Raw genomic sequence first — 14,164 nt, 5'->3', positions numbered from 1 at the left:
TTGGTTCTTCCTACCCAGTGGGTTTCTATCATGGCCACCATGGGACAGGCCAGCCTGGATTACTCCTTTGCTGATTCTGGGTCTCATTTCACCAGCCAGGTTTAGACAGAGACAGCAAAAAAAAAAAAAAGATCATCTCCTGATGTATTGATCACTCCCTACTCCCTGATGACATCCAGAGAACAATTTAATAGAAGAAAAACACCTGTGTTATACACATGTTGGTAGTAATGGGTTAACATGGATAAAGTAGGGACTTCCCTGGTGGTCCAGTGGCTAAGACTCTGCACTCCCAGTGTAAGGGTTCTGGGTTCCATCTCTGCTGCTGCTGCTGCTAAGTCGCTTCAGTCATGTCCGACTCTGTGCGACCTCATAGATGGCAGCCCACCAGCTCCCCCGTCCCTGGGAGTCTCCAGGTAAGAATACTGGAGTGACTTGCCATTTCCTTCTCCAATGCACGAAAGTGAAAAGTGAAAGTGAAGTTGCTCCTAGGTTGCTCCTAGCGACCCCATGGACTGCAGCCTACCAGGCTCCTCCATCCATGGGATTTTCCATCTCTGGTCAGGGAATTAGATCCCAAGCACCACAGCTAAAGAGTTCACATGACCCATCAAAAGATCATGCATTTTGAATCGAAGATCAAAAATTCAACATGCTGCACAGCCAAATAAATAAATAAAAATACATACTAAAAGAAAAACCCAAGCATGGATATTACTTTTTAGTCTCTTTGATTCTAATCATATGCTCATGGATGTTTTAAAACAAGGAAACAGCAGTTTCCAATATCAGGAACCATGAAATGCTTGAACAAAAGTGGAAGCTTAGATGTTTTGGGGATTAATTGTGTTCTTGATGGTGTTACTGCAAAGTCATTTAACAAATATTTACTAGATATCAATCACATGCTAGACCCAGTAAGTTTCTTTGCAAAGTAAAGTATTTCATGAAGGAAATACCCCTTTGTATAGAAAGAAAGGAAAGAAAAAAAAGGGAAAACATAGGACCAAACTGAGAGACTTAGGTCACAGTATCAGCTTTGCTAGTTAATTGCTGAAGAACCTCAAGCAAAGGGTGTTTTAAGTCAGGGATCTTCAGGGGTGCACAGGTGAACAGCTAAGATAGAAAATATTAAAAAATTAGCATTCATATTCTCTTTTGTCTAAAAACTTAAAACTTAATAGTAGCAATATTTAATACAGGAATTAAAAGGAGATATGAGCAAAAGTTATTATGCACATGCATACCAAATTAAAAAAAACCATGACAGTGACTAGATTACCTGATTTCTAAAATCACTTTGTTCTAAAATTCCTGATTCTATATTATTTAAAGTACCTTAATTGCTCTTAAACTATATTAAAAAATAATACCATATCTATAGTAACATAAACTGCCTCACATATAACAAAATTTAACTTTATAAAGATATGTGAGAGAAAGCCATTTATTGGTTAAATGTGTCCTAACACACCCTTTTTATCTGATGAAGCAGGTTCTCTTTGTATTATACGGTGCCAGTTAGCATGAGTTTCTTCCTCTTTGCTCATTAAATTCTGGATTCCCTCTAGCAACATTTTCAGAAGTAATTAATTTTACTAATTTGCACAGTGATTGGTAGCTCTAGCTTGTTAACAACTATATGTTGATATATTCCCTCAAAATTCTGATTTGAAGAAACATTACTATAAGGCTGTCGTATTTTATCATCCTTTTAAGGAACAGTTTTATGAACTAAACACTTAACAGTATTATATAGCTGGTATAAAAACTCTTCACTTTGTGTATCCAGATCATAGAAAGCTAAAGAGTCTTGTTTTGCATAGTGTTATGGGTAAACAGGTTACAAAAGAGGTGGCTGAAAACCAGTCCACTAGAATGACACTTTCACAACAATGTGAATATACTTAGTGCTACTGAACTGTATGCTTACCAATGATTGAGACTGTCAATTTTATGTTGTGTATTTTTTACCACAATAAAAAAAAGAGAATGATTGAAACAATGTATCAGTTTAGAAGGAATATTACTAGTCATAATTTTCACCGCTGTTTATTCTTAGTATGTAATATTACCTGGTGGCTCACACAGTAAAGAATCCGCCTGCAGTGCGGGAGACCTGGGTTTGATCCCTGGGTTGGGAAGGTCCCCTGGAGAGGGCATGGCAACCCACTCCAGTATTCTTGCCTGAAGAATCCCCATGGACAGAGGAGCCTGGCAGGGCTACAGTCCATGGGGATGCAAAGAGTCAGACATGACTGGGCAACTAAAGCACAGCATGTTTAATAACAAAGTGGCTTTGATAGTTTCTTCACCCTCCTCCTATCCTGAAACTCTTCCACCTTAAGGTACAACACAAACAACAGCAAAAAAGTTTAAAACAGAGGAATAATAGTCATTTTTCTATTGGCTAAACCTGAAAAAAGAATTAATATTTGAAGTAATAACTTAATTATAAAATGTAAACTATCATAAGCATTATTATATTACTCACCCTAAGTAGATGTACATAATTAAAGCAATTTTTACAAACTACAGTTTCAAAAAGTAAACTGGGCATCCCTGACTGGTCACTTTGTAAACAAGAATAAGCAATTATAGTCCTCTTTTCTCTTTCTGACTAGTCTTTACTTATAAATAATGACAATGCAAAACCAGAAATATTAATTTTCAACTAATGTTCTTTGTGCCAACTAAGTTGCTTCTCTTTATCTTGTGTATCGTAATTTACCAGATGTAAAGAAGAGTGTAGAGTTAGCCACCATGTCTAAAAACTTCCAAAAGATTGATGTTTTTAATTATAAAAGAAACCAATATGTCCTCATTAAAAGAAAAGATCTTTTTTTTAAATCCCTGATTAATCCCCATCTCCAAATTCTGTCTCTTACAAGTAGCCACAGTTAAACTAGTTGGTTATGCTTCCAGATGTTTTCTTTGTTTATATCAAAATACACTTCTTTATACAAGTAAAATTGGGCTTCCCTGGTGGCTCAGATGGTAAAGAATCTGCCTGCAATGCAGGAGACCTGGGTTTGATCCCTGGGTTGGCAAGTGCCCCTGGAGAAGGAAATGGCAACCCACTCCAGTATTCTTGCCTGGAGAATTCCATAAACAGAGGAGCCTGGCCTACACTTTCTGGGGTTGCAAAGAGTTGGACATGACTGAACAACTAACATTATGCACTATACAAGTAAAATAGCATTATAATGTTATATAACTTACTTTTTAACCTATTATATGGTAGGCATTTCCTCAAGTCAGTATATATTATCTAGGTCCTTTTGATGAATGTTTCAGCCATAAAGAAGGCTGAACCCGAAGAATTGATGCTTTTGAACCGTGGTGTTGGAGAAGACTCTTGAGAGTTCCTTGGACAACAAGGAGATCAAATCATTCGATCCTAAAGAAAATCAATCCTGAATATCCATTGGAAGGACTGATGCTGAAGCTCCAATACTTTGGCCACCTGATGCAAAGAGCCAACTCCTTAGAAAAGACCCTGATGCTGGGAAAGATTGAAGGCAGGAGGAGAAGGGGATGACAGAAGATGAGATGGTTGGATGGTATCACTGACTCAATGGACATGAGTTTGAGCAAGCTTCAGGAGATGGTGAAGGACAGGGAAGCCTGGCGTGCTGCAGTGCATGGGGTTGCAAAGAATCGGACGTGACTGAGCGAATGAACAACAATAGTGTATTTCCCCAAGTCAGTACATTTTAGCTTGCTCCTTTTGATGAATGTTTAGGCTATTTCCAAAGTGCCAGTAAAATTAATCCTGCCTTGAACATCTTTGATCATTTATCTTTGCATTCTTGTGCAAATAGTTTTGTAGGACAAATACTTTTAAGTGGAACTGCTACTTCAAAGATGCACAAATTGAAATATGTTATATTTGTTAAAATTGCTAAATTGCCTCTCAAAAAGTACTAGTTGACCCACCTATAGGTAGTATATGAGAACTGAAAAATGGAATGTATAAACTGTTGGTACTGTCCCTCTTAAGCTATTTCTTTTTTTTTTAATTATTTATTTGGCAGCTCTGGGTCTTAGTTGCAGCGTATGGGATCTAGTTCCCTGACTAAGGATTGAACCTTGGTCCTCTGCATTGGGAGTCTACAGTCTTATCCACTAGACCACCAGGGAAGTTCCCCAAGCTATTTCTCTAACATTACTTATCAATTTTTATTTTCTTTCATCTCATATGAAAGTCATCTATCTGGGTAGGGGATTCTGGATAATTGTTCTGGGAACTGACACTCATACCCCACAGCCCCACCATTTCCACTATGTGTTAAACAAATGAATTAACTGGTTATTGTTATTTGTTTGTAGAGAGGCATATATTTTGAAATAAAGACACATCAAGTACCTGCATTTTTCTTTTGATCTCAAATTTTCTCCATCCACTTTCTGATAACCATCTTTTTAATACCATGTTTTGTTTTGTTTTGTTTAAATCCCTTCTGGAGGTTTCAGGACAGGATGACAAAATTTAGTAGCCCATATGCATTTGAACATGTACAAAACATATGGTTGCTAGTTCATTCCTAGTAATGTCATATTACTATTTGCTATGGAGAAAAATGCCTTTTCCAAATTTCCTATTCTAGAATGAATGGTATACTAATACCACCTCATATTAATACAGAATTTTTATAGTTCATAAACCTCTTTGCTAAGTGTCATTCCATTTGCTTTTCACAACAACTCAATGCAATGAATGGGAAGGTATTATTATCTCCACTTAATAGAGGAAACAAGGTCTACCAAGGAGTAGAACTGAACTTTTCATACCACAATGCAGCCTCCTCCATATACCTCAGAACAGCAGATTCCTTCTGCAGAAATTATATTCTATGGCAGTAATATTCACTTCTTAAATCCCCTTTAGAATAAGGTAAAATAAAAATTTTAAAAGAAGGGGAAAACCCTAAAAAAATACTTTTTCCTTTTTGGTAATTTTACTATTACCTTTCTGAAAGAAGTCATTCATTTAGCTTTTAGCTAAACTAGTGAAACACATATTCTGCAACTTTTTTTTTATTCTGCAACTTTTTTTTTTTCCATTTTATTTTTATTTTATTTCTTTATTTTTGGCCACACTGTGCAGGCATGCAGGATCCTAGTTCCCAGACCAGGGATCCAACCCATGCCCCTTGCACTGGGAGCACAGATTCTTAACCACTGGACCACCAGAGAAGCCCCATGACATTTTAAATAAACATACATGAACAGTTCTAAAACAAGGCCAATTTAAAACTGTAACCTCAATTCTGCAAACAGATCATAATACTAAATGTTAGTCACAAAATATATAGGTGTCATCATATTTTTTTCATGTTCAGCTTATTTCTTACTCATCATATGCATGCTGTGCCATGCTTAGTCAGTCAGTCATATCTGATTCTTTGCAACCCCATGGAATGTAACCCCCCAGGCTCCTCTGTCCATGAGATTCTCCAGGCACGATACCAGAGTGGGTTGCCATGCCCTCCTCCAGAGGATGTTCCCTACCCAGGGATCGAACCTGCATCTTTTATGTTTCCTACATTGGCAAGTGGGTTCTTTACCACTAGTGCCACCTGGGAAGCCCACAACTGACCATGAAGTCATATAAAGTCATAAACTCTGTTTCAGATTTGCTGCAGTCAAGACAAATCCCTTTTGATTTCTTGTTTTAAGAATCATAGTTAAAAAAAAAAAAAAAAGAATCATAATTGCCAGTCAGCTATTGACCAATCTACAGGTAAGAGTTTTGGAAAGAAAAACTTGAATGAATGAATGAATCTTGCCATTTTGAGAAAATGATTATATAAAAAGATTGTTTTCCATTTTTTTGTTTGTTTTCCATTTTTGATATATAATGTTACTAGTGACATTGATTTCAGTTTCCTTCTTAATATTTTGATCATAATTTCTTGTGCTTCATTAAAGCTTAAAGGAAAGGGATCTGAGCATTCTCAGTACCTTTTCTGATCTTTATCTTCATGAGGGCCATATCCATGTAGTGAAATACTGAGCTGAGAATCTGGAGACCTGGGCTCTTGTCTAAGCTGTGTGAGTGAGGGAGTGAAGTCGCTCAGTTGTGTCTGACTCTTTGCGACCCCGTGGACTGTAGCCCACCAGGCTCTTCCATCCATGGGATTCTCCAGGCAAGAATACTGGAGTGGGTTGCCATTTCCTTCTCCAAGGGATCGTCCCAATCCAGGGATCGAACCCGGGTCTCCCGCATTGCAGGCAGATGCTTTAATCTCTGAGCCACCAGGGAAGCTGTATACTGAGTGTGAATTTGGTTCTCTTTTCTGGGTTTAGTTTCCTCATCTTTAAAAGTAGAAAGTGTATTAGTTCTAGACTGTCATCCCAATGGTCCGTTTTAGCTCTAGTATCATCATTGTAAAACCTATTAACCAACATTTGATGAGACAAGGCATTCTAGTTTATAGACATGTAGGAAAAATTGTGGATAATTTGGCCTTAGAGTACGAAATGAAGCAGGGCAAAGGCTAATAGAGTTTTCCCAAGAGAACACACTGGTCATAGCAAACACCCTCTTCCAACAACACAAGAGAAGACTCCACACATGGACATCACCAGATGGTCAACACCAAAACCAGATTGATTATATTCTTTGCAGCCAAAGATGGAGAAGCTCTATATGGTCAGCAAAAACAAGACCAGGAGCTGACTGTGGCTCAGATCATGAACTCCTTATTGCCAAATTCAGACTTAAATTGAAGAAAGTACGGAAAACCACTAGACCATTCAGGTATGACCTAAATCAAATCCCTTATGACTATGCAGTGGAAGTGAGAAATAGATTTAAGGGACTAGATCTGATAGACAGAGTGCCTGATGAACTATGGACGGAGGTTCGTGACACTGTACAGGAGACAGGGATCAAGACCATCCCCAAGAAAAAGAAATGCAAAAAGGCAAAATGATTGTCTGAGGAGCCCTTACAAATAGCTGTGAAAAGAAGAGAAGTGAAAAGCAAAGGAGAAAAGGAAAGATATTCCCATTTGAATGCAGAGTTCCAAAGAATAGCAAAGAGAGATAAGAAAGCCTTCTGCAGAGATCAACGCAAAGAAATAGAAGAAAACAACAGGATAGGAAAGACTAGAGATCTCTTCAAGAAAATTAGAGATTCCAAGGGAACATTTCATGCAAAGATGGGCTCAATAAAGGACAGAAATGGCATGGACCTAACAGAAGCAGAAGATATTAAGAAGAGGTGGCAAGAATACACAGAAGAACTGTACAAAAAAGATCTTCATGACCCAGATAATCATGATGGTGTGATCACTCACCTAGAGCCAGACACCCTGGAATGTGAAGTCAGGTGGGCATTAGAAAGCATCACTACCAACAAAGCTAGTGAAGGTGGTGGAATTCTAGTTGAGCTATTTCAAATCCTGAAAGATGATGCTGTGAAAGTGCTGCACTCAATATGCCAGCAAATTTGGAAAACTCAGCAGTGGCCACAGGACTGGAAAAGGTTGGTTTTCATTCCAGTCCCAAAGAGAGGCAATGCCAAAGAATGTTCAAACTACTGCACAATTGCACTCGTCTCACACACTATTAGAGTAATGCTCAAAATTATCCAAGCCAGCCTTCAGCAATATGTGAACCAAGAACTTCCAGATGTTCAAGCTGGTTTTAGAAATGGCAGAGGAACCAGAGATCAAATTGCCAACATCATCCGGATCATCGAAAAAGCAAGAGAGTTCCAGAAAAACATCTATTTCTGCTTTATTGACTATGCCAAAGCCTTTGACTGTGTGGATCACAATAAACTGTGGACAATTCTTCAAGAGATGGGAATACCAGACCACCTGACCCACCCCTTGAGAAACCTATATGCAGGTCAGGAAGCAACAGTTAGAACTGGACATGGAACAACAGACTGGTTCCAAATAGGAAAAGGAGTATGACAAGGCTGTATATTGTCACCCTGCTTATTTATATGCAGAGTACATCATGAGAAACACTGGGCTGGAAGAAGCACAAGCTGGAATCAAGATTGCCAGGAGAAATATCAATAACCTCAGATATGCAGATGACACCAACCTTATGGCAGAAAGTGAAGGAGAACTAAAAAGCCTCTTGATGAAAGTGAAAGAGCAGAGTGAAAAAGTTGGCTTAAAGCTCAACATTCAGAAAACTAAGATCATGGCATCTGGTCCCATCACTTCATGGCAAATAGATGGGGGAACAGTGGAAGCAGTGTCAGACTTTACTTTTTTGGGCTCCAAAATCACTGCAGATGGTGATTGCAGCCATGAAATTAAAAGACGCTTACTCCTTGGAAGGAAAGTTATGACCAACCTAGATAGCATATTAAAAAGCAGAGACATTACTTTGTCAACAAAGGTCCATCTAGTCAAGGCTATGGTTTTTCCAGTAGTCATGTATCGATGTGAGAGTTGGACTGTGAAGAAAGCTGAGCATAGAAAAATTGATGCTTTTGAACCATGGTGTTGGAGAAGACTCTTGAGAGTCCCTTGGACTGCAAGGAGATCCAACCAGTCCATCCTAAAGGAGATCAATCCTGGGTGTTCATTGGAAGCACTGATGCTGAAGCTGAAACTCTAATACTTTGGCCACCTCATGTGAAGAGTTGACTCATTGGAAAAGACCCTGATGCTGGGAGGGATTGGGGGCAGGAGGAGAAGGGGAGGACAGAGGATGAGATGGCTGGATGGCATCACCGACTCGATGGACATGAGTTTAAACCCCAGGAGTTGGTGATGGACAGGGAGGCCTGGTGTGCTGCGGTTCATGGGCTCGCAAAGAGTTGGACACGACTGAGCGACTGAACTGACTGACTGAAACAGGGGCTTCCCAGGTGGCTCAGTGGTAAAGAATCCGCCTGCCAATGCAGAAGACTTTGGTTGGATTCCTGGGTCGGGAAGATCCCTGGAGAAGGAAATAGCAACCCACTGCGGCAAATCTGCCTGGTAAATCCCATGGACAGAAGAGCCTGGCGGACTGTAGTCAATGGGGTAGCAAATCGTCTGACAGGACTGAAGAACTGGGGACGGAGACACGCAAACAGTGGTTTATACTCTGGGACAGTTTCAGCAGCTACTAAACACTAACAAGCCCTATGGCCCAAATCGGGTAGCATCCTGTGCTGTGGTTTGGGCCACTAGGACTTGAGACATGTAGGAGCAGAACAGGTCACCTGAGGTATTATTGGGTAGCAATTTCGGTACACTAAACTCTTGCGTGTGCTTCCCTTGTAGCTCACTCAGTAAACAGTCCGGCCGCAACGCAGGAGACTTGGTTCCATCCCTGGGTTGGAAAGATCCCCTGGAGAAGGAAATGGCAACCCACTTCAGTATTCTTGCCTGAAGAATCCCATGGACAGAAAAGCCTGGCAGGCTACAGTCTATGTGGTCGCAAGAGTCGGACACGACTGAGTGACTAGGCGCAGTGCAAACTCTTGCGTAATAAACTTAAAGTGAAAACAGAGTACCTAAGTCTCACACCGTATACATATTGTTAAAAAATATGAAAGAAAAACGATGTTAAACAAAATATAAACAAAATAAGTGAAAACTTCTCCGGAAACCACAACTCAATCCCTGTATTTTATTGACAGGGCTCGGGTGTTTGAATCTACCGTCCAGGCCAAGTGAAAAGTTTCTCTTCCACTCCCAAACATCGCTAAGGGGGAAAACTGCCATAATGTATGTATACATTCAAATCAAGACGAAAGAAACTCTCCTCGAGCCAGCGAGCGTCTTAACAGAGACTAACCCTTCGCGGCCTCCTCTAGCAACTCTAGCCCGCAAACGGACAGACTGCGCTCGCTGTGGCTAGGCAACCGTCCGAGCCCGCCCTGCCGTCTTAGCCCCGCCTCTCAAGACGCTTCCACCACCCTGCGCCTCGAGTCTTCTCCTCTCATTGGCCAGCTACAGGCCAGGGGTGGGCGGGGGAAATGCGTCAGAAAGTGGGCTCACTTCCGGCCTGGGAGCGCGCGGGTTGATTCGTCCTCCCTCAGCCGCGGGTGCTCGCAGCTCGGAAATGGCGGGTAAGTTCCCGGGAAAAGTTTACCAAGGGGAGGGGGCGGGCAGGTTTGGGAAAGAACACCGAGACGGAGGTGACAGTACCCGCCTGGAACTTTCGAGCTCTTGTCTGGGTTCTAGAAGGCCTGTTTCAGCCTGGGAGCGCGGAACTCTCAGCCCAGCTCTTGTTCCGCCGAGATTCGTGCCCCCGCCCCCAACTGCTCGGGGTTCTGCACCTTCTGCGGGCAACTCGGCCCCTGAGAGGGACCAAGAGCCCAGGAAAAAGCGTGGTGATTTGGTCTTGTAAGGTGCCAGGTGCCTGGACGCCTGTTTCTCTTCTCGTTCTCTTTGCCCACTGCTGCCCCAGTCTCTAGTCTGAGCCTGTTCGCGCCAGCTGATTTTAATGCTCAGACCCTCCTCTTCCAGGTCTTCCCTCCACCCTATACTTCAACTTCTGAGCTAGCGCTATGCTGCCTTGCCCTGCGCCAAGGCTCTCCTTTGAGTCTTGTTTGACTTCGTAGTAGTCCCCTTAATCTCTCACACTTCAGTAGTCCTAGGATCTATGTAGATTTCCTTTGAGAAAGAGGGACTAAACTTCTCTTTTAGGGGATGTCTAATATAATTCTGTGTTTATTCTATTCTGCTTTATTTAATCTCTTAAATTTACAGCGTTTAATAACTAATAATTGCCATTATTTTGTACGTGTATTAAGATTGTTTTGGTGTGGTAGATGCCTCCCCGCCTCCCCGGGTGCATATATTTTGAAGTGATGGACAGTTTCTTTTTATCTTTTCCCAGTGCCTTCCTAGTAATCTCAGTAGACTTTTATGGATGTGCTGGATAGACAGAGTATAGCATGAGCTCTACAGATGTTTAATGAAGACCTCTTCTACCAGATAGAGATTGTAGGATTTTGGGGTCCATTGGTACTGTCTTAAGAGGGGGGACCCGTGTATTGCACAGGGTGAACTGTTATAAGAATTCCCCCTAATTTCAAGTCTCAGTCCCACCATTTAGTAATCAAGTGACCTTTAAGCAGCCAAACTTCTTTCTAAGCCTGAGCTTTTGAATATGAAAGGGGGCTGATAAAGTATCTACTTGTAGAATTGTGAGGGTTAAACTAATGTATGATTTGTTGCTTAGACTATACATAAATTCTTTGAGGTGGGTTCTGTTATCTCATTTTTATAGATAAGGTTTGAGGTGGGTTTTATTATACTCTTTTTATCCATTGGATCAGAGAAGCCAAGTAATGTGCTCTAGTTCATAGATGCAGTAAGCAAATGATGAAGCCTGGATTTGAATCCAGCAATTTTGACTCCAAACCGTTAATCTATACTGCTTCAAGTGTTCCCCATTTTCTGTGTACCTGTGTTGTAACCACTTACTGAAGTTTATGGCATGTCATTGTACCCTGTTTTTCATTTCTGCTCATGACTTTTTTACCTGAGTTTTCCCTAATTTTTATGATTATTTTGTCAGGAGATTCATTGCCATCTTTGCTTGAAAGTTTCTCTTGATAATGGTTTCTTCCATTGTTAATTACCATATACATTGATGGATAGCCACGTTGTAGTAAAACCATTTGATTATTCCAATAGCCTATGTCTGTGCACATGGTTAAAAAAGAAAATTTTCTTTCCTAATCGTGTCCTCATTCCTTCTGTTTTATACTAGAAATAGCAGTGTTTACTGGTTTCTTGTGTATCCTTTGTGAGATTATCTTTCTATGCATTATTAGTTGTTGGTTTTGAAATAGTTGATCTGAAAGTACTTTAGGTAGAGTTTTTCCAGTATTATGAATAAATTGCTATCTTGTAATTATTGAAGGACGTTCTCACCTGGATTCTTAGTGGAGCAGTAGCATCCTTTTTATATTTCTTTTTAAAAGTCTACTTAGGTATAAATCCTAGCAGGTAATTTATATTAATATTAAATATTTAGAAATGTCAGTAGTCTGTTACGTTAATTATAAATTATATGTTTACTCATTTATGAAAAGCCAGTCTGGTTCACAAGCCTCTATCTCAAAAGTGATGTTTATTCTGTTTTATAACGAGACAGTCATATACTCAGTAGATTTATGTAGGAGTATTTGGAAATCTGTGATCTGTTATCATAGTTAAAGACTTACCTTTATTCCACTTCTAGTAAGAACCCTTTTTTTTTAGGTTTGATTAATTAAATCACTTCTAACCAGTCTTTTAAAAATCCTTTTTCTTAGGATTTGGTGCTATGGAGAAATTTTTGGTTGAATACAAGAGTGCAGTTGAGAAGAAACTGGCCGAGTACAAATGTAACACCAACACAGCAATTGAACTAAAATTAGGTATGTATGCCTTTTCTAAGTACTGTTAGGAGTAGGAAGTGGAATTTTGTGTAAGAGCAGTTGTTTATGGCATTTGTATGGCTTATTTTATTGTTTACTGCAATTTATGTTTAGTTTTCTATACTAATTGAGCACATCCAGATTTTATGAAGTCTTGATTTATGTCATGGAGTGGGTAGATGTTTGAGAGATGACAGAGTTTACATGTCAGAAGTTCAGTGTGGCAAAATAATGACAAGTAGAAATGGTCTTAACCTCTTAAAAACATTTACCTTTACCTTTTTGCTTATAAAAATAGAAAATAAGTGTTGGTGAGAATGTGGAAAGACACTCCTGGTGGGAACATAAAATGATGCAATTACTTTGGGAAACAGTTTGGCAGGATCTTAAAAAATAAACATATTTTCTATATGACTGAGCAGTTCAACTCCTAGACATCTACCCAAGAGAATTTAAAATGTCCATACAAAAATTTGTATGTGAATGTTCACAGGAGTATTATTCACAATAGCCAAAGGAAATAACGTAGATACCAACCAGCTGGTAAATGGTTAAACAAAGTGTGGTATATCCATGTGATGGGATACTATTTGACATTAAAAAGGAATGAAGGGCTGATACATGCTACAACATAGGTGAACCTCAAAAACATTCTAAAGTGAAAGAAACCACACCTACTGTATAGTTCCATTTGTGTGAGTGTTCAGAAAAGGCAAATGCACAAAAATAGAAAGGTTAGTGGTTACCTGGGTCTGAGGGTATCAACAGAGAATGACTGCAAATTAGATTTCTTTTGGGTAATGGCAGTATTTTAAAATTAGATTGTGGTAGTGATACACAAGTCTAAATTTACTAAAAATTTTAAAGTTATACTCTTAAAACAATTGAGTTTATGGAATGTAAGTTTATAATTCAATAAGGCTGTTTAAAAAAAAATTATGTGCTAATGAGGTCTGGTTTCGTCACTTCCATTCCTTAGATTTTTCATCTTTAAAATGGAATTAATGTTACTTGTAGTGAATTAAATATGAGGTTAAATATAAGTAAAGTACTTGAAAAACTTGATTTAGACAGTCACAGTAAATGTTAGCTATAATTATTTAAAACAGTAGAGACATAACGAATACAGAGAAGGTGATAAAGAAAATGCTTATGTCCTGACACCTCACTAAAAAAGATATTACTGATCAATTTTTTTTTTCTTGTACATACATGGTTTCTTTAAAACCAGGATCCTGTTGTAAGGCTGTTTGGTTATTTAGCTTAACAATATCTTGAATATCATTGTTTGTAACTATATAGATCTACCTCATTATTTTAAATTATGTAATTCAGGATGACTGTATCATAACTTACCCAAGTTATGCTACTTTTTTTAACTTATTCTCTATTGTGAGATTTGCTTCTCCTTTTTTGCTATTAAAAGTGATTCTCCAGTAAATACCCTTGTGTATGTATGTACCCACTTGTGTGAGTGATCCGTAGAATGTGTGGCTAGAAGTTGAAATACTGGATCAGAATTTTTGAGTTTCAACACTATTAACATTTTGGGTTAGATAATTCTTAGGAAATGGCAGCCCATCCCAGGTGGCACTAGTGGTAAAGAACCCATCTGCCAGTGCAGGAGACATTAGAGACACGGGTTCTATCCCTGGGCCTGGAAGACCCCCTAGGGGAGGAAGTGGCAGCTGGCTCCAGTATTCTTGCCTGGAGAATCCCATGGACAGGAGCCTTGTGGGCTGCAGTCCAAAAGTTGGACATGACTGAAGTGACTTAGCAGCAGCCAGTATTTTTGCCTGGGAAATCCCATGGACACCCCAGGTT

The 14,164-nt window shown here is 39.5% G+C and overlaps 2 protein-coding genes across 5 annotated transcripts in view; one reads left to right on the top strand and one right to left on the bottom strand.

Annotated features, from left to right (window-relative positions):
- SLC25A12 (solute carrier family 25 member 12) overlaps positions 1–14,164 on the bottom strand; it is a 189,731-nt gene that overhangs the window by 122,164 nt on the left and 53,403 nt on the right. The window lies entirely within an intron of this gene.
- The window catches only part of HAT1 (histone acetyltransferase 1), a 41,996-nt gene continuing 37,763 nt past the window's right edge, over positions 9,932–14,164 (top strand). Inside the window, exons 1-2 of one of the 4 annotated variants that reach the window (XM_020896350.2) lie at positions 9,932–10,036; positions 12,236–12,340. In XM_020896350.2, the coding sequence (XP_020752009.1) occupies positions 10,030–10,036; positions 12,236–12,340 (112 nt within the window). In that variant the 5' untranslated portion in view covers positions 9,932–10,029. Of the gene's footprint in view, positions 10,037–10,223; positions 10,319–11,852; positions 11,928–12,235; positions 12,341–14,164 lie in introns of those variants that run through there. The other 3 variants (XM_020896351.2, XM_020896352.2, XM_070476019.1) reach the window with 3 other exon arrangements.

The sequence above is a fragment of the Odocoileus virginianus genome, chromosome 13, assembly GCF_023699985.2.
Source record: "Odocoileus virginianus isolate 20LAN1187 ecotype Illinois chromosome 13, Ovbor_1.2, whole genome shotgun sequence".
NCBI lineage: Eukaryota > Metazoa > Chordata > Mammalia > Artiodactyla > Cervidae > Odocoileus > Odocoileus virginianus.
The sequence above is the reverse complement of the archived record's forward strand: the minus strand, read 5'-3'. Positions and strand labels throughout refer to the sequence as shown.